The following is a 19130-nucleotide window of genomic DNA, read 5'->3' on the forward strand; positions in this document are numbered from 1 at the left end:
TTCATGAAATTTTTAATCGATCTCTCAAGAAAGTATCTCGTAATAATCGTGACACATCGACATCGACAACTAGGGTGCTATTTATTGGCGGATTTATGAAAAAGATAATCGGTGTTATATAATCACATACAAAAATAATATCGAGAATAAAGCTTCGTTAAGTATACACGGATTCCACGGACATAATTCTTTTGTATATTATATTTTATGTGTTACCACCATAAACCACCATAATACGATGAAAATTTAGCCAGTAATTATTTAGCAGCACTTACGTTTAATTGGATCGTTAAAGAAATCATTAGCGCGCGGTCAAAAGTCGTTCCGGTGCAGCACGTCGCAAAACTTGGAACATCGAAATGGATTTCAAGATACGCGTTCATGTTTGTTATATTATACTTGGATATCTCGCCTCGGTATATTCAAAATTTATCACGTCATTTCCAGCATTAACCCTTTAACTATTGGGACAAAACGCTACTATAGTGGATCTTTTCTGTGCCTTGACACTGTCACTGTCAGGCAAGAATATTTTCAATTGTTTTAAACTGCGTTTGTTTCATCGAACAAACGTTCACGTTTTTTAGTCAAAATTTCACGGTCAAACTGGTACGAGCTGTACGTACGCGCGTCCAGCTTATAATCATAACCAAAGCGTTAATATCGGACTATTTGTCGGTACTTGTAAAGCATTTGATTTAGAAATTCAAGTAGGATCTAACCTTATACAATTATTCAATGTATTCGATTATCATAGTTCTCAACCATACTTACTTCGCGCATGAATTTCCTACATTTCTACGACTTGGCGAAAATTATGCTAACAATGTATTATACTGCTGCATGCTGATGAATGTATTACATACTGTACATTGTAACATTGTATATGCTTAATCAATTATATTTTGTGTATAGAAACTAATTAGAAAGTCAGTTCTCGCTACTTCAGCCGTGGGGAAACTTCTACACTTTGGCTGCTTGGAACAGTGTGCACAAATCTATTAATTTTTATTTACGTTATTTAATATTTAAATAACTTTGCCGAATCACACACACATTCAAAGAGAGATTTTATCGTTCCCGACTTTATTAATATATACATACTCTATTCCAAACGTTTTATAAAATGGTCCTGCCTCATACACTTCACTTTTTTTTTACAAATCCTCCTTTTAACCCTTTTTCCCTTCGTGCCGCACTCCCTAATAATGCTCGCGTCAAAATAATGCCAACTTAATAACTGTCTACATACACATATTTCAACGGCCGATGTACTCAAAGAGACAAACTCTAAGAATATGGCAAACTCTAGTTATTATTACGCATGTTGCATTGCCAGCAAATGTAAACACGTAACGTGCGGATGAACGGGATAATATGTAACGGTCAAACATTTTAGGCATATCTGTGTTCGTTAATACTTGTTATAATTTTGATAAAATGTAGATAAAAAATATAATAGGTGAGAAACTTTATTAGAGTGCAAAAGTGAATCGACAGAACTGTAATTTTATGAGCGTGACCAAACCTTTTCAAAGTCAAAACTACAATCTTTGCGTCGTTCGTAGAATTTGGTTACGCATCGCATTGTGTACGTGCACGTGATGAATTTCTGGATCTAAAAATAACATACACACCGAGAACACACATTTCTTGCAGAGAACGAGGAAATTATTATCGCTCGTCGGCGATTTGCTTGAGTTTCCTGAGTAAATTATTCCCACTATCTTAACGATTGAAATAGAAAAGATAATTTAACTCAAAGATCAATTTATAGTTTATACAATGAACATTATAGTTTATTTGCCATTTACATTTAATAAAATAATAATTTGCTTATATTTGCCTCTCTCTTAATTTAAAAATTGCTTTATATACATATGTATGTAAACAGGGATATATTTGTGGGAATGTATGCAGGAACCTCTTTGAACGACCGTTTGCCTTAATGATCACTCGGAAACAGATTCGAGCGGATAAAGACAGGTGTGTGGTATAGCCAGGACCTGATTACATTCGATCCATATGGACTTATCCCCAAAGCAATGAAATTTAAAAACCGATTTAAAAATTAGCGCGTAGCTTGCATCTCCCGAGTGTACTGGAGACATAATAATCAAGCTTCCTACGATCTTAAGATGCAGATTATGAATGAAATGCTTCACTTTCCATTCAGTAATCAAAGTAATTGAGATATTTAAAGCGAAAAGAATGAATAATAATTGATTACTATTGCGAATCATTTGAAACGGTAATCGAACAATGACGATTAAACCACCAGGACTGCGTTACATCGTTTTATACTTTTTATAACATTAATAGCATTGTGACAATGTTGAACCAATGCTCTTTTTTGAAAAGACACAAAGTGATACCTTTTGTAGATTAATTTTACTTAATTTACTCGTTTAATTCGTCGCTATGGTCGCGAAACGGAATTTCGCGCGTTCCTCGTACCGGCCAAGCGAGAAAAGCTCGGAGATGAAGAAATAAAGACGGCTCTTCCATCAGTCGGCGGCGGACGGACGAGTCCAAGCTGACACGCACACAAACGTAAAAAAAAAAAAAAAAACGAAAGCAGAAAAGAGGAAGACGGAGGATACTCGTCGCTCGTCCTCGCTTTATACGACTTGATCCGAAAGCGAAGCCAAAAACGCACAAAAACGAGAAAGAGGCGATGAAATGGAGGGAGCGAGCGAGAAAAAGAGACGGGAGTATTATTCAGAGGCTCCCCCTTCTGAGATGACATCCCCCCACGACCTTAGAACCGAGGCTGACCTTGACCGTGTCAACCCCCACCAGGGTAACTCGCGCGTCCCGGCTGCTTCACAGCTCTCCGCACTCCGCGCAACGCGGTTTCGCTGTCCTCGTTGTCTCCTTTCTCTCCCTCTCCCTCTCTCTTTCTCTCTCTCTTCAGCCCAGCAACGCAGCGTCATATTACGTGAGTGCCGTGTTACTCGGCGCTGCTGCTGCTGCTGCTGCTGCTGCGGGCATCCTCGCTGCATCGACCGGTCGTAAGCGCGAGCACCCGGTTCCATCCCTCACGAAAGAGAGAGCGAGAGAGAAAAAGAGAGGAGAGACGTCTCTCGCTCTCCTGTCTCCTCGCTCTTGGCATTCTCGTTTTGCGCTCGTCGCTCGTCAGCCAGCGATGGGCGCTACCCAATTATCGACTTGGAATTCACAATCGGAGAAGAGCGTTCGCTGGTCGATATATATACCGTATATGGTAATAGCGTGTTTTATCGAACGCGGAATGAAAGATGACGTGGAGAGAGAAAGAGAAAGAGACGAAGAGGGTAATGGGAGGAAGGGCATACGCGAATGGACCTGTCGCTGACAATCTGGGTTATCTAAATCGGAGATAGCAATCACACCGATTTTGTATTGTAGTTCTGTGTTGTTCTACAATGTATATTGAACATGAGAAGAGATTTAGGATTTTAGCTGTACCGAGATGCTTTTAACTGTACATGCAGAAATAACCATTAGATTACGCGGGCAACTGGAAAACTTTCGTAAACATAATTTGGATTATCTTTATCTCAATTGAAAATGACTACGCCATTGCACCCGTCCCCTGTTTCTCTTAATTGTTCAAGTTCTATTTATGTAATGTATTCTTACGATTTTTTTATGTTATTATGTTGTAACGTCATAATTAATGACAATTTGCACGATTCTAATAAAAGTAATAAGGGGATATGATCAACAACGAGTGCTTTTACTTCTTCTCAACTATTTGTAGAATTATATATATTTCGAGAAAAAAATATTAAATGTAGCAAAAGTATGCGTGCGTATGAAAACACATCTGCAATGTTAAATTTTTTATACAGCTGCATATATGTCAATCGTGCAAAATATATATCACTTTTCAAATTATTCAAATCTATTATTCATCTCAAAGACAATTAATATAACGAATATCCTAATGTCAACCGTACCAAACCAAACAATTTTTTTCTCAATGAAGCATTCTGCCAAACATTGTTCGAAATACACGTCCATTATAAAAAAAAAAGTCATTTAATACATCGATAATCTTTATGCGGCAAAGTTGATAGGGCGTAGTACACACAGCCACAGAAGATCCAATATATTCCGGCAGAGAATTCGGTCATGGTCGCCTCTTCCGATCTACGTCGCTCTGCAAATTCCACTCTCTCGTGGTCCACGAGCGAGCGGCAAAAACGTAGAGCGGAAAGGCCACGTTATCAGGGCCGCGAGGTCCTTCGAGATGAGTACGCGGAGGTATCGACACCTGTCGTACGCAAACGCGCCGATTTAAAAATGTTTTCCGGGACGAAGGAAGAAAACGGACGCAGGTCTTGTCAAAAATAACGATAAGTCGTAATATCGTTTTTTAAATCAAAACCGAAATTTTTCAAACGAAAATCATATTTGAAGAAATAATTAGCCGATCGTTTTCAATATCTACAGAATCAAAATCTCTCTCTGGAATTGAATCTTTACCTCATAAAGGAACATTGAGAATCATGAAGAGCGTTGAGAAGCTTTGGCAAAACAAATTCCGTGTATATATTTTGTATTTTCGACAAAGAGAGAGAGAGAGAGAGAGAGAGAGAGAGAAATAGCAAAACTACGATATCTATCTATGAATTTCATCACTTATTTAGCCGCTATTGTCTGCGTTCAAATAACACGCCACTGATGCGCCGGTTCAACTGTGCCGATCGACGAATAGGATCAGCATCGCGCGCGAGATTACTTTTTATTTAGAATGACACATTCTCTCTCTCTCCGCGTGTCCGTGAATGAATGTACCACTGACAGGGTGACAGGTCTGTGGTTCGATCAGTTCGATCCGACCTTCATCCCGCGTATTCCTCGATTAAAAAAAGTATTCCCTGTTTAAGGGGAGGAAAAGGGTTTAAGATTATTCTGCATGTTTATGACCTGAGTAACACTCGATGCCAATTAATCACTAGCAATAAGAAGCTAAGCTAATTAACATTGCAGCCATCGGTCGTGATAGCGAGCGGAGTGGAACGGAGTGGAGCGGATATGATTCGTTTGAGAGATTTTGTGAGATCGAGAGCAATCGAAAGTACTCAGCTGTTAACCGCATGTGCCATGTGCTCGTCGTGCCGGCGCTATCGGCAAGGTCGGACGTCGGACAGGACAGCTCGCGAGTCGCGAGAGACACTGTCATTCTGGCAATGAAAATAGTGCGCGCAAGTCGCCGCGGCAAGTCGAAACGCGAACACGTCGAAATGTAAACTCTGATATAGACTCACCCCTGTCGAATTTCTTGCCCTCCGGATCGATATCTTTCACGTTGAAAATATCCTCAAACAACACGCCCGCCATGTTGCTAAACACTGACTCACTGACTGCCCTGCACTCTGACGTCTGGTAGATGAAATGTCGCGTGCCCAGTGTGTATGTACAAACTGTTCCGGGACCCCCTGGCCCCTGGCCTTGGCGGCCCTGCGTCACTCTGCGTTCAGCAATCAGCTACAGAAAGCTACTTTTTTTTGCAACTGTTGTAAAATTCGTTAATCTGATCGGTGTATCGTGTACGTAAACCCTTAGCTTTTCGGCTGAGAAGGCCGAAATTAAAAGCATACACCAATCAGATTTACAAATTTTACAACTGTTGCGAAACAGTTTTCTCTGATGTTGAATGCAGCCATTGTCTCGACTTTAAAATTAAAAAATTTTACATGATTATTGCAAAATATAAAATCAATTACAGAAGAACTTTTGGCCGCAACATTTTCAAAAAAACCTTACAAACGAAAATATATGATGGCAAAAAGTTCTGATATATTATACTGAAAACAATTCAATAAATAAATTGTAATCTTTAATTAACACACACATTTCTGAATTAACATAATAAGTTTTGTAAAAATTATTTCTGTAATTTTTTCGCCAAAATTTTATTCTTAAAAATTTACGGAACTTGTGAAACTATAATAATCTTTATTTACTTCGTTGCTGTAACAATGTAATATATAATACAACTGCGATGTTTTCATGAATCACACACGCGTCTCCTTTGTGCGTTACTCATCTTATTGTCATCCTTCATCAAAGATGAACCGACCTCTCGCGGCGAGTAAATAGCGCTAATAACATAAATTGTTTCAAAAATAAAAACCACAATTAAAAGAACTGACAATTAACAGCACTTCCTTACACAATACATATAATAATACGCAATAATAAATAAATATTGAAGGAAATCCTTTTGAAGATTACATATAGCCGCATACAAACTCATAAATAAATAACAGACATCGATTCCTATATTAATATTTTGTCCTACTGAAAGAATCAAAAACAATTCCTAATCTGGAAAAAGAAGAATGTTATTTTATGGAATTACGAAGGCATCAGTTTCTTTCCAGACTATACACTGTGTTATGCATTATTGACAAACCTCTGAACAACACCCGTTGATTTCAAACATCAGATAATGGATTCCGCGAAAAGAATAGAATAATAGATGATCTTTCGTTGTCTCTATTTACGTCCGTGACGTAAAATTCGTGATATGTCGATGTCGCGGTCGCCGCGATCTCAATAGTTTTTGGAAAGACGGAAACGGGAAAACGCTCACGCGAGCAAGCTTGTAAATTTGCCGAAGCCATATAGGTATATTGTTTACGCGAGAAAACAGTTCCGGCAAAGCCGAAGATCGATGCAATTAAAAATCAACACGACACTTACTAGGATTATTCGGAAGGCCTTGGTGCCATGGCTCGCGAACGTATTAACAGGGAGAGCCCAAGCCGCTAAGCGGACCATCGTCAGTTTTTATCGTTTTTATGCACAGCGATGTTGCGTAATTTTGACGAGTGCGTGTTTTGGGGAGAATCATAAATCGTGCCTCGATGTAATGACACATATCGGCGCGGTACATTACATTATATTATAAAATTACAGATTTCCGTAAGATATATATATAGCTCATTTAGATTCGCAAAAATTCAGCATATATCTTAAAAAACGACAAAGTATCAGGATATAATATATATATATAATCGGTAAGGCGAGATCGCGCTATCGGCGCTATATAAAATTCCGAGAATTTTTAAAATTTAGGATTTTACAATTTACAATATATTATAATAGTATGTATGTACATACATATACATATACATACATACGTATATACTATTGTCCTGTAGACTACGCTTCCATTGAGATCATTTTTTTTGTTTTCCAACGAGCATTGAGTTCATTTACAATTTAGATAACTCCTGCCATCTGTGGTCCGAATCGGAACTGAAGTATCGATCGTCGCTCATCGTCGCTGTTTGTAGAAGCAGAGGTCTCTCTGGTAGAAGGCTCATTGGTTCCCAGTCTTTTGGCGCATGCGCGGCACATAATAAACATATGCACACATACGAGACAACACAGACATCAAAATTCAGCAATTTCGAAAATAAAAAGTTAAGGCGTTAAATAATTAATTAAAGTATTATTACGTAAAATTACATATACTTTACTACGTCTACTTTGTTAATTTTTTAAAAACAAGTTTAAATAATTTCTAGATAGAATTTAACAAGAGACCAAACATGATGTCCTTTTCTTTTCTATATGTCAAAATGAGCACTATAATCACATTAAATTTATTTAAAATGTAAAAAAATTTTCTAATCTATAATATATGTACATATACATATATTGTAAACTATTTACTCTATAAACATTTCGATGTTAATTTCTTCTTTTTTCCATTTTAATATTTTCGAAATTTTTGGAATTAGAAAATAACAAATACATAAGTGCATATTATTAGATACAAAATATAAATTTATATCAAAATTCAAACTGTATATATGTATTTACAAATTGTACGTTATTTAATCTTCGTTTTCATTGTCGCTCTCCACATCAATTTTCGTTCCTTCAGAAACCATATCTAATTTTTGTGTGAATTGCTGAACATATTTGAGCAATCGTTTGTCATATTCCATCACCTGCCATCAGATGTTAAATCGCAGTTAATACACATGTATATCACATCATAAAAATATGTATTTAAACTATAAATATTTTTGTAATTAATAAACTATATGAAAGATTTGATACAGAAATATGAAAAGAATTGACATACCATTTTCGTGACATTTTTGATAGCTATTTGCAGATTTTGTTTTGACAGATCATCCTCGATTTGAATGGATAAATTTGTCAAAGATCTAATAAGAATTTCTTTATCTATCTTGCTCTCTGGATTTAAGATCTCAGCCAGTATAGCAAACGCAAGGTTGTTGTGCGTATAAAACGTTTGTCCGTTGGTTTTCTGACATCCTCGTCTAGTTAAGCTCAGTATAAATCTAGATATGTGATACGCATTAATCTCCCGTAAAGGGCTAATATCCGGTGCGTTACAAAGAACTTGTAATGTCGGAAAGTATGCGCCTTCGAGCATTTCTTGTGCCTCGGGCGTTACAAAATTGTCAAAAAAAGAGCTCAAACATTGACGAAAATAAATGTCATCGGCGTTGACTGGATTATAGCACATAATTATCAAACGCGATATTAGATTACTGCTATTGATTCGTTGGTTAAGCAATAATTTGCAGAGCCCTTCCGCTGCAATAGTGCGCAAATCTTGATTCTGTAAATTTTCAAATATAATTTACTGCATAGACATTTTATTCAATTTTAGAAATTCAAAGATATTATTATTTACCGCGTTGGTTAGCAATCCTGTTAAGATTTTAATGAAATTACAAGGGCCTTCCTCCACTTCAGCCCGCTTACTTATAGAAATATTACTATCCTCATGTGTATAAAGCGAGCGAGTCTTTTCAGATCTATTCTCCATGGAATTCTCTTCTGGGGATTGCAATATATCAAAATATTCGAAACCATACATAAGTAAGAGATCGAATATTCCTTTCAAGGAGACTACCCATATCTCTTGATTTTCTTGCTCAAGAGAAAATTGATAAAAAAATATCATTATGTGTTTCTTAGCCAATTCTTTGTCTAAAATGCAATAAACGCCTAACGTCTTTAGCGCCAGTATATGTACCCTATCGTCAGGATGCTAAAATGATAAATTAAATTAAGCTATAATAACTGACAATAAATAAAATACAATGTAAAATTTGATTATATATGTATACGCGCGTGCGCACGCGCACGTACACACATACACACACATCGTAAAATCTATGCACACTTACATCAAGACTACTTAAGACAAAACACATCAAACTTCTGAGTGTGGGTGTTAATACACGAATAGATTGCATCGCAACATATAAAATATCGAGGCATTTCACCATAGTTGCGGTATCATTTTTCTCCTCCCGCATATTATCATCAGTTAATATAGCTTCGGGTATTTTAGATAAACGACTTATCTCCTCTTTCAAGGCATTAATCTTTTCTTTAAGGCTGTCAGCTTGTAGAAAATTCTGTTCCTTGATCGCTTGATACAATTCCTCTTCGAGCTCTAACACCTCGACTTTTAATCTAGTTTTCTAAATTAAAAGGAAAGTAAAAGAATTAGAGATAATTTATGAATACATCATTTTTTAACAGCACTGGATTTTAATACTCACTTGCATGTTGTTCTCATGCTGCTGTTCTCCAGTAATTTGCTGAGTGACTGCATTTTCTTTCAAAGGTAACCTAGTCTCGCTAATAACATTAGCAATAGCATTAAGCATATTACTGGCCTCTGGTATCACTTTTGCCAAATGACTTACTAGACACTCAATTATTTTAGTGGAACAATGATCGCTCATTAAAGTGTTTATTATCACTTCGTTTAGTTTCTTCCTGCCCACCTCATCTGAGAGATCATATGTCGTAGATATTTCAAAAAGTTGTAGTAGAATAAACTTGTGACTCTCTTTTTCCCATGTTTCGTGTGATTGAGAAGATATGAAAGTAATAAAATCGCATATATATTTGCAAAATTCTGATAACTCTGGAATAATTAATTCCAACTCTTCCGTACAGGAAAGACGTTGGAGATGTTGTATTATACACTTCCAATATAAAACATTTTCATTTGTTAAGCTTGTCAATGGAATCAATCTTGTATTTTTATCTATCGTTACTTGCGCCAATAAAATCTTTAAATCAGCGTTTCTGTATGTAAAAAATAATATTTAATAAAATATACATGCGTTTTATCAGTACGTTATTTTGCTTACGACGTACACTTACTTGAATAGTACCCGTAGAGCTAAAGTCGCGGTCTCTGTTCCGATTCCAGCATCCAGCGCATGAATAAGATTCATATACTCTCCCTTGAAATATCTTAACCATGCTGGCAATAAAACATTGTTTACGCATGTTCTAACAGTTTCAGATCTATCTTTGAGCCCATCCTTCAATAAACGCTCTCTTTGCTCAATAGTCAAGGAACGCACTGTGACTTTACTGATAAATTCATATGCTTTCTTGCGCACAGAATCATCGATATCTCGCGTTCTTATCAATGCGGCTTGTAAAGTTTTCTGATTTTTGCCCATAGTAGCGAGAACCGCTTTACGAACTTCAGCATTTGGGTCTTTAGATACATGAAAGAGATACATTTTTATTACGGGGCATTGTTCATCCGATGGATCCTGCAATCTGTACAAGGCAAAAACAGCCTGTGCCCTGACTTTAGGCGACTTATCCAACAATCGATCCATCATACTGACTGTAATTTGGTCACATAGATTGTCGTCCATGAAAGCGTTATCGCCCATGGAGTTTAAGAGCATGTTCAGAAAATGACATATTCGAAACCTTACTCCTTTATCCTTAGCATTGTGACTTGATAAAAGAAATTCAAATAGCCTGTTAAGAAATGGTGACGTCGGTTCTGTGGTTTCACTCTCCAAGGATCGATAGAAACTCACACAGAATTTAGCACAAAACTCTAATGTGTTTACAACATATGGATGTTTTTGCGACGTTGAAAGAGGTACTTTCAAACACCAGACGAAATATTCCCAGAATGTATCTAAATCAACCTAAAAAAAATTAATACATCATAAAATGCCATTTTTGTTTCAACAAGATATAAAATATATATGTATATACAAAGCGAATATTATTCTAAACTGTCAGGTATGTATGTGATCAACTGAAATAAATTTTAAATCATATTACAGAGATCATTATAAATCTGTCGAAAGTACTAAAGCCGTTTCAAGAAAGATACAAAATCAAAACACTCCACAACGAGCACTCACGAGGAGAAACTCACCTTCTCGTACAACTTTGTGAGCCTCTTCATATACTGTGGATGGTCGATTTTATTGAATTGCACTTTGTGAAATATGTTCTTCATGCTATCTTTGATCGCCGGAGCCATATTTATCTTTTAATGTAGGAAACTCGAGAAAATCGTAGTAGCTGAATATGTTACAACCTAAATGTCCTGTGACCTGTGCACAGACGTATGTATGTAGTATGTACGTTAACTTTTCAAATAAGCGTCAGTCACATCAGTGTCAGCGCGATTAGTGACATCTATTGACCATGAGGCTTTAATCAAGTTCTTATCGACGAATGATTAAGACGATCAACTAAATTTATCGCCATCTTTCGGAACTCACTTGAATTTATCATCTTATATATATATAATTTTATTCATTGTCACATTGTCAGTCGTTAAAGTAGGAATCGATTGTATCAACATTTTTCCATCACAATTGCTCTCTAAATAAAATTATGACGCAAGAATATCACAACGAAACCTAAATAAATATATATACATATGCGTGTATCCATATATCCAGTTTAAATTCGAAACGATGAAATTTATAAAATCACACATTTCTGTGACAGTAAAATTTATAAGAGATTTGTGCGAGATATAGGATTGTAAATAAACATTTTACAGAAGCAAATCGAGAACCGAGATTTAAACATCATAATATAATCTATATTATTATAATATTATTATTATTTTTACAAATTTACAAGTCGCAGATACTTTATTCTCGAGAATACTTCTGCCTGCAAATTTGAACGATTCGCCAATAATGTCAATATCATTATTTCTATTTATTTGAATATCTCTGTCAACAACAATAATAATAATAAAAACTACATAATAACAAAAAGTAACGACAATAATAATTGCGAACTGATCGCGTGCACATTTTGTTCCTACAACAGTTTCAAAAAATAGTGCGGCATTGTAATAAATTATTCGACGGTTGTCACGATCGAAGAGGAAAGAGGAAAGATAAGGAAAATGTGGGAGGCCGCTCTATTAATTATGTATTTTTTATTTAACATCAAAAGTAATGACACTTGGGTTGTATTTGTATCAGTTTGCGATGTAATCCGCGTGCGTGTATGTTTTACGTGTGTATATGTGTATTGCGTGTAAAAATAAAACTTATATAGAATAATAATTAATTAATTAATTGCGAAAAAGAGAATCGTCAATCAGGAGATAGAGATAGCTGCTGAAACGGGGTGTAATAAAGTGTCTTTTCTTCCGAGCATCTTTCTAACCGGTGTTTCTCTACACGCGATGTATAAAGTGTGCAATGTGGACGTGTGGGATGTACGCGACGTTTTAAACGCACAAAGAGGAAAATAGAAAAGAAAAGAAAAGAAAAGAAAGAAACAGGAAAGTAGAGTACGGTAGGCCTGTGACAAAAAAGCGTTCCCTTCTCCAAGGATGAGACCGCCTTTCGGTCGAGGTCACCGCCGTTCGCGCGTGCGATCTATTTATTCGTTTTCAATTATTTAAAATATGTACAGTATTAATAAAACGTCATCCGCCTTTCTTTCTTCCTTTTTTTCATATTTTTTTAAAGATTTTTTTTCTTCAATCGTTCAATGATTCCGACGCGGTATGCGGCGGGCTGTGCAGGCGCGCGGCGTATATCAAAATGCACCGAGCATTTCCCTAACGAGCGCTAAAAACGCGCAAGTCTTTCATCGGAGTGTAAGAAAAAGAACGAAGAACCGCATTTCTCTTCTTCGTGGGTTGTGGTTGTGGAGGGTGTAGGGAGTGAGCGAGAGTGTGTGTGCGTGTGTGTGTATATCTCGATCGCGGAGAGAATCACGACGTTCCTGCTTTCGTCCTCGAGAAACGAAGAGTAGCACAGGGAGCATCACGTGCCGCTTGCTTTTATCATTTTTTTCATCCGGAAACACGCGGAAAAGAATAGAGGAACGAATGTGATAATCGCGTCTAATGAGGATCCTTTTCGACTCCTCTCTCTAAATCGCGCGCGCAATTTATATGAAAGCGTAACATTGGCCTGCACTCCACTGAATAAGCTTGAAGCGCTTGATGCACGCGTGTGAATAATAAGCATATGTAAGCGCGGCATCGTCCCGCTCAGTCCACCGCAAAAGGATCGTGTGGTCTTAGACCGAAACTTTCCTCCCCGCCTGGCGTGTGTGTCTGCTTTCAACTTCTATTTCTCTTTCCTCTTCTTTCTCCACCTCCTCCTCCTCCTCCTCCTCCTCCTTCTCATTTTCTTTCTCCTCTCTATCGTCGCGCCTTTTCTACTTTGTCCTTAATCTTTTTTTTTGTTCGCTTACGTACTTTGTTTTTTGTCTTCAACAACACGATCTAGACTAAACCATATATAATAATTACATCTAATAATATCTTAATTGTAACATGTATTATTATTATTATTTATCATTATTATTTATTTATTATTACTATTATATTATATTAATAATAATTAAATTATATTAGCCTAAAGTAAAGAGGCTGCGCACGACGGCAAAGCTTTTTTTTGGGCTCCTACAGCCCCCCGGGCACGGAACACCCTGTCGACAACGCTGCGGATCTTCTCCGTAGCTTCACAGATATTCATCGTACACGCTCTTTTCTCTTCTCGCATACATACAGGTGTGCTTCTCTGTCTCTCTCTCTCTCTCTCTCTCTCTTTCTCCACCCCCTATTTTCTCATGTGCATCCATTCTAGAAAAAATGTGTCATTTTCGGCGATTCACCGAAAATAACAGTTACGCACGAAACCTCTTAAACCTCTTAAATCTCCGCATTTTCGTTGTGACAGAAGCGATCGATCTACGACGGAGAGGTAAAATCCGAGCTCTACTCCGAATTCCGGTTCGGCTATTTGCTGCGTCTTTTTCTTCTAAATTACAGTTCCATCTATAAAACGGATAGAGGAGGAGAATTGAGAATAGTTAATCAGAATCGGCGTCGGTCGATCCGAAAACGCCGTGGCTGAATAACGTCCGAATCGATAGACCGATGGATAGTTTTGAAACATCGCCGATTCCAGTTTCCGATGACATACGAACTCGCGTGTCATCCTCGCCTCACCGATGCCGATTTCCTTCTCGCCCCCGTGACTTGACTCGACTCGACTCGACTCATATCACACAACTAACGCAACATTCCCTCAAGACATCTTTCAAATGTCTTTAGAATCGCACATCCAGGACACGGTTCGCGCAACCTCCCACGCGCGTAACAGAGAAAAGGCCGCGAGAGGTCGAGAGAAAGCGCATCGCGCGTCGTCGTCGTCTTTTTCTTTTTTCGTATTCACGTGTCCACTCGTAGCGAGACTCGAGGCGACGGCACCGAATGGAGGGGACCGGCGAAGGAAGAAACGTCTCGCGTTTAAGCGCATACAGGACATCTCGAGAACACCTCGATCATTGAACACTTAGGGTAGTTTTGGAGCCTGGGTCGCCGAGAAAGCGTCGCATTTCCGCTCATCGACCCGCGTTTGCGTAACGCCACCACCTTACTCTCAATGAGAACGCAATTTCCTCGCGGTTATTGTAACGTATCGTTGTAACAATGTAACCGCGATCGTTCCATTCTCTTCGCAAAGCAAAATACGGTCGCTGTTTAAATATATCAAGAATGCTCATCACGACACAAACGAAAAAAGTATTATTGATTCGCAAAGAAAATGGAATGATTGCCATCCGATCGCTACGAGTGTTTTTATCACGTTCCACGATTCTTTCAACGATAAACGAATAGCTGAGAATGGTCACTTAAAATTTGACTTTCTTGCGATCGCCAATTTTTATTTCTTAAAAAGTATCATATTTCCTTATCATCATTTCTGTCATTGTTATCCGAGATGCGTATCTCTTCAAGCACGTTTATCCGTTTAGACATCATCTACCGTTAAAGGAAACGAACAGTTGTTCGTTCAGACATTCTCATCCCCATCTTCTCGCCAACGAGTAGCGCGATCGCGTTCGGAGCAAACGCGGGCAACGACTGACAAAAGCCCTCGAGGGAGACGATGAGGAAGGTCATATTCGTGTGCGGTTCGGTTACGAGATCGCATCGATCACAAGTCTCGGATCGTCCCGGCCCGAAAAAAAAGTCGCGTGGCAGGCATTTTAAGTCACGGTTGTGTTGTTCGACACTACACGCACAACGCACATACACGCGCAAGCATACCACACGCAAAACATGGATAATGACAGCGTGCTCGCCGGCTGGCTGACAGAGATCGCAAATTCGCTGCTACACAGGGCGTTCCGCGTTGTGGGGGGGATCAATGATTTATAGCGAGCTGTCCCGCTCTGGCGTTTTAAATCTATGAAAAACTAAGAGAAGGAATTTTTATACTCTTCATTTAGCTTTTATCTAAGTAAGAACGTTTCTTTTTTTTTTTTATTTTTTTTTTACTTTTTCTGCTCCGCGCGCGACCTGTCTCTTCCTTTTTCTACATCCTGCATAGCGCATCGTTAATACAAAGTATTCACGGTACTCGGCATTCGCTGTCTCATTATCCCGTCTTATTGAACATTATCGCGCTTCCTCCCTCTCTCTAATCACCTTTTCCACTAGCGCGCGCGCGCGCGCGTGTTAATCATTAACGTTTCGTAATTTATTTATTTTCTCGGATGGCATATGCGGCAGATTCTCCCTTTTTTCCCTTCTTCCTCCGGTTCGCTGGCAACCAAGCCGCGACCTCTCATCGCTCTATCCGCATGCGCAATTAAATAACGTATCGCTTTATTAGTCCGTCCTCGTCAATTGGTATATAGTGATTCAGTTGATACTTATTTTATATATACTGTCCACGTATCTCTTTGCCGCCTTCTGTCTTTTTCTTCTTCCTGCTGCTCGATGTCGATGAGACGAACCGCTCCGCTCTCTCCATTAGAACCAACCTCAGCGCACCTTCTTCCATTCTGCCTCACCGTGTTTGTCGCGTGTGTCAGTGTGATATTAAAATTTCACGCTAAAAATTGTAACTACTGAAACTACGCGATACGTTTTCGCCGGTGTTTTCCTGGTAGCTATGCGGATTAAGACTCGAAACCGAACGTATGTCGTTTATTAATAATAATAAATACTGTGAATGCGGTTTTAATTAATTATATTTAATTATTTATTTCATTTAATTATTTATCATAACTCTTTCTCTCTCTCTCTCTCTCTCTCTTTCCTTTATTTTAGTTTTATTTTATCATGACGTATGACTATAGACCGTACCCGATACATTTCATATCAGGTCCTTCGTTACAATTAACAATTAATTTTCGTACGAAGTATTCCAGCGTCACGCGAAGTCCCTATGAATTTTTTAACGGTTCTCTTGTTACATTGAGCACTTTCTTTCTTTGCTCTTTCGCGTCGGTCTCTGATCCTCTCGTTTTTCAATGAGTCTCTCGTCTTCCAACTAAAGTTCTTTTCAATGGAGGACGTGTTGAGTGTGCCGATCTTAGCGTACCGATATTTTGCGCGCATTGATCGACGATCAACGAAAGCCTATTACGAAGTTTCTTAGTAACGCAAAGATGTCTACGATAATACGCCACTAGTAGTAAGAAGTAAGAAGTCGCGTGAATGTAGTAAATCGCATTCGACATACATAAGGACGCACGTGATTCCGTGATTCTCTATCGCGCGTAAACGCCCCATCTCTTTCGAGTATGTCCGTTTCCGCTGCTGTTCCGAATTTCCGTTCTCCTTGCCGCGCCGGTTCTCTTTCGGCTTCCTTTTCGCGTTTCGTCGCGTTATCACGTTTCTTTAGGCCTGACACTCGTGCATCAGTCGCGCTGCGACGCTATCAACTCAACGATTTTCCATTTCGTTCTCTCGTTCCTTCGTTCCATCTTTGAGCGACGCTCGCAGAGTATATCCTATCCAGAATTTGACAGCAGCAGCATCAGTCGTCACCGGAAAGCCCTGTAGTCGTGTTGTAATCGGACGCGGCTTCTCGATCCGTATCGTTCGCATGATAGTAATGGTGGAATTCCTTCGATGCCTCCTCCTCCATCGACGGTTTCTCGAACACCAGATCAATTTTTGAGATTGCGAAACTCGGCACGCACGTGCAAGCAATTGGCAGCGAAGCCAGAACGACGAGCGTGCTCTTTGTACTTCGCGCTGTACCTATATAACACTAGAGGGTCTTTTCCGTGTCTTTCCCGTATAATAATCTTGCGCCACTTTTGTCGTGAAAGCCAACGCAAACTTGGCGCGTCCTTCGTTGTCCACCCGTTAACTCTCTTGACACGTTATTCGGACAGACCCAGTAGCACATCCCTTGTGAAATGTGTTACATTTGTTCAACATGAGTGATTTACTTATTTTTCTTTTTTCTTTTTTCAAGTGTATCTTTCTCAGGTATGAGTATGCGTCTCATTCTCTCTTATCCTCTTTCTTTCTCTCTTTCGCTCTCGCTCTCTATCTCTCTTTCTCTCATCTTCTTTCTTTCGCTCTCTTTCTTTCGCTCTCATTCTTTCGTTCGTTCATTCATCCTCTTGCGCGCGCGTTTTGCGTGTGATTTAATCCTTTTTGCGTCTAATAGTAAGTTTCTTGCTCGAGCCAGCCGCCTGGATTTCGGCGGAGGTAGAATCGTCTCGTTTCGTCGTAGATAAAGATGGCGAGCATGAACGGTAGAGCTGGCAGCCACCACACAAATCTGCAACGTACGTGAATTACATGTTGCTATTTTTTTTGTCGCATTATATACTACCAGTTTAAAATTAATTATAATGCAAGAGCTATAACATGGATTCTGCAATCCATTATTTATATATGTTAAATGCTCGAGTAAATATACATGACCAAAATATTGGATACAAATTTGTTTCGTTACACATCAGATAACAAGAGATGTAAAGATAGATATAAAATACGTACTTCAGTGGGAACATACGGAGACCCTTATCCATACCAGGCGTGTAACTTAGGAACGCAGCGAGGGCGGTCTCAAACACGAGACCAAAGTTCAGAGCCCAGTTTCTCATTCCCTGGTGAATAATCGAGTTGCGGCGTGTTTTGCAAACAATCAGATCAGCCCATTGCACAATTACGATTGATACGAAGAAAGCTGTGTGGCAAGTAAACTCCAACGTTTTACGATCTCTGTAGGTCTGTTTATAAAAAGAAAGAAAAAACAAATTCGCATAATCAGTCCACGTATTACTCTTGTAATGTACAACTAAACCAAGAAATTCAGAATTTATATCCAATATGAATTAGTTTCTCCTATGAATATAATTTTGAAAAGTTTGTATTATATTGCGAATAATTTTAAGAATGGACCTAAAGATATTTACGTGATATTTTTTTTTTATTAACGAAGAAGAATTGGTTTTCCGAGAATAAAATATTAGTTTTCGTTCATTTTAATTTCTCCCATATTAGATTGATTCTAGATTTATCATATTTACCCATTCCTGGCCGTAACTATCGGTAAGATCATTGATAGCCTTAGAATCCCATTGTTTCCGAATGCCAAACAGATACAGAGGCAGGAATCCATTTTCAGCCATGATAACGAAGTAGACGAAGAAGCCGGCCGCGGCTTGAATCATACCGATTTGACCGTATGCCATCGAAATAAGCCTAGATACAAATAAATGTGTTAAAGAATATTCTCCCTGCGCAATGACATAATTGACGTTAGCTTTCGAAGAATCCTGCTTTTTGCCATAATCTCAATTCATCGCATTAAAAACAACACGGACATTTTATCCTACAAGAGCAATTCTCGATAACGAGATTTCGACATCGATATAGAATTTTAAAGGTTTTAGGGAAAAAACTTGAAAAATTTAAATTTAATTAAAGATTGATCTTCTCAAGTTTTTGAAAGAGTGAGCGACGAAGAGTTGATTTTTTTAGTCAAAGATGGTTTTCGAGCGACATTCATCTGGAGGAATTTTGCTCTTTGCAAATAATTCTTAAAAGCAAA

At 38.3% G+C, this 19130-nt stretch overlaps 3 protein-coding genes across 7 annotated transcripts in view; all 3 read right to left on the reverse strand.

The window, feature by feature from the left end:
* Rpb8 (DNA-directed RNA polymerases I, II, and III subunit Rpb8) overlaps positions 1-5412 on the reverse strand; it is a 55313-nt gene extending 49901 nt beyond the window's left edge. The window contains exon 1 of the mRNA XM_077421098.1: positions 5259-5412. Coding sequence (XP_077277224.1) covers positions 5259-5331 — 73 coding nt within the window. The 5' untranslated portion in view covers positions 5332-5412. The remainder of the gene's footprint in view (positions 1-5258) is intronic.
* A 2358-nt stretch (positions 5413-7770) lies between these two features.
* Positions 7771-11430, reverse strand: Cap-g (Chromosome associated protein G). Its single transcript, XM_077421092.1, has 7 exons — positions 11204-11430; positions 10171-10967; positions 9558-10092; positions 9177-9476; positions 8678-9037; positions 8096-8602; positions 7771-7958 (listed from the first exon to the last, which is right to left on the reverse strand). The coding sequence occupies exons 1-7, from the start codon at positions 11309-11311 to the stop codon at positions 7842-7844; spliced, it is 2724 nt and encodes a 907-aa protein (XP_077277218.1). The 5' UTR covers positions 11312-11430; the 3' UTR covers positions 7771-7841.
* Positions 11431-12215: 785 nt separating this feature from the next.
* Atpalpha (sodium/potassium-transporting ATPase subunit alpha) overlaps positions 12216-19130 on the reverse strand; it is a 77031-nt gene continuing 70116 nt past the window's right edge. For all 5 annotated transcript variants that reach the window (XM_077421090.1, XM_077421086.1, XM_077421087.1 and 2 more), the window contains 3 exons: positions 18607-18781; positions 18074-18306; positions 12216-17852 (listed from right to left, as the gene is read on the reverse strand). In XM_077421090.1, coding sequence (XP_077277216.1) covers positions 17732-17852; positions 18074-18306; positions 18607-18781 — 529 coding nt within the window. In that variant the 3' untranslated portion in view covers positions 12216-17731. The remainder of the gene's footprint in view (positions 17853-18073; positions 18307-18606; positions 18782-19130) is intronic.

Source organism: Temnothorax americanus, unplaced genomic scaffold (genome assembly GCF_048541705.1).
Source record: "Temnothorax americanus isolate GAGA-0224 unplaced genomic scaffold, ASM4854170v1 Scaffold64, whole genome shotgun sequence".
Classification (NCBI taxonomy): domain Eukaryota; kingdom Metazoa; phylum Arthropoda; class Insecta; order Hymenoptera; family Formicidae; genus Temnothorax; species Temnothorax americanus.

Excerpts from the sequence above, each read along its gene's own strand:
- Cap-g (XM_077421092.1), bottom strand. The coding sequence starts at position 11,311 with ATGGCTCCGGCGATCAAAGATAGCATGAAGAACATATTTCACAAAGTG. Across the intron at positions 10,093-10,170 it reads GCTCTACGGGTACTATTCAA|AAACGCTGATTTAAAGATTT; the intron begins GTAAGTGTACGT and ends TTTTACATACAG. Across the intron at positions 7,959-8,095 it reads TCAAAAATGTCACGAAAATG|GTGATGGAATATGACAAACG; the intron begins GTATGTCAATTC and ends ATCTGATGGCAG.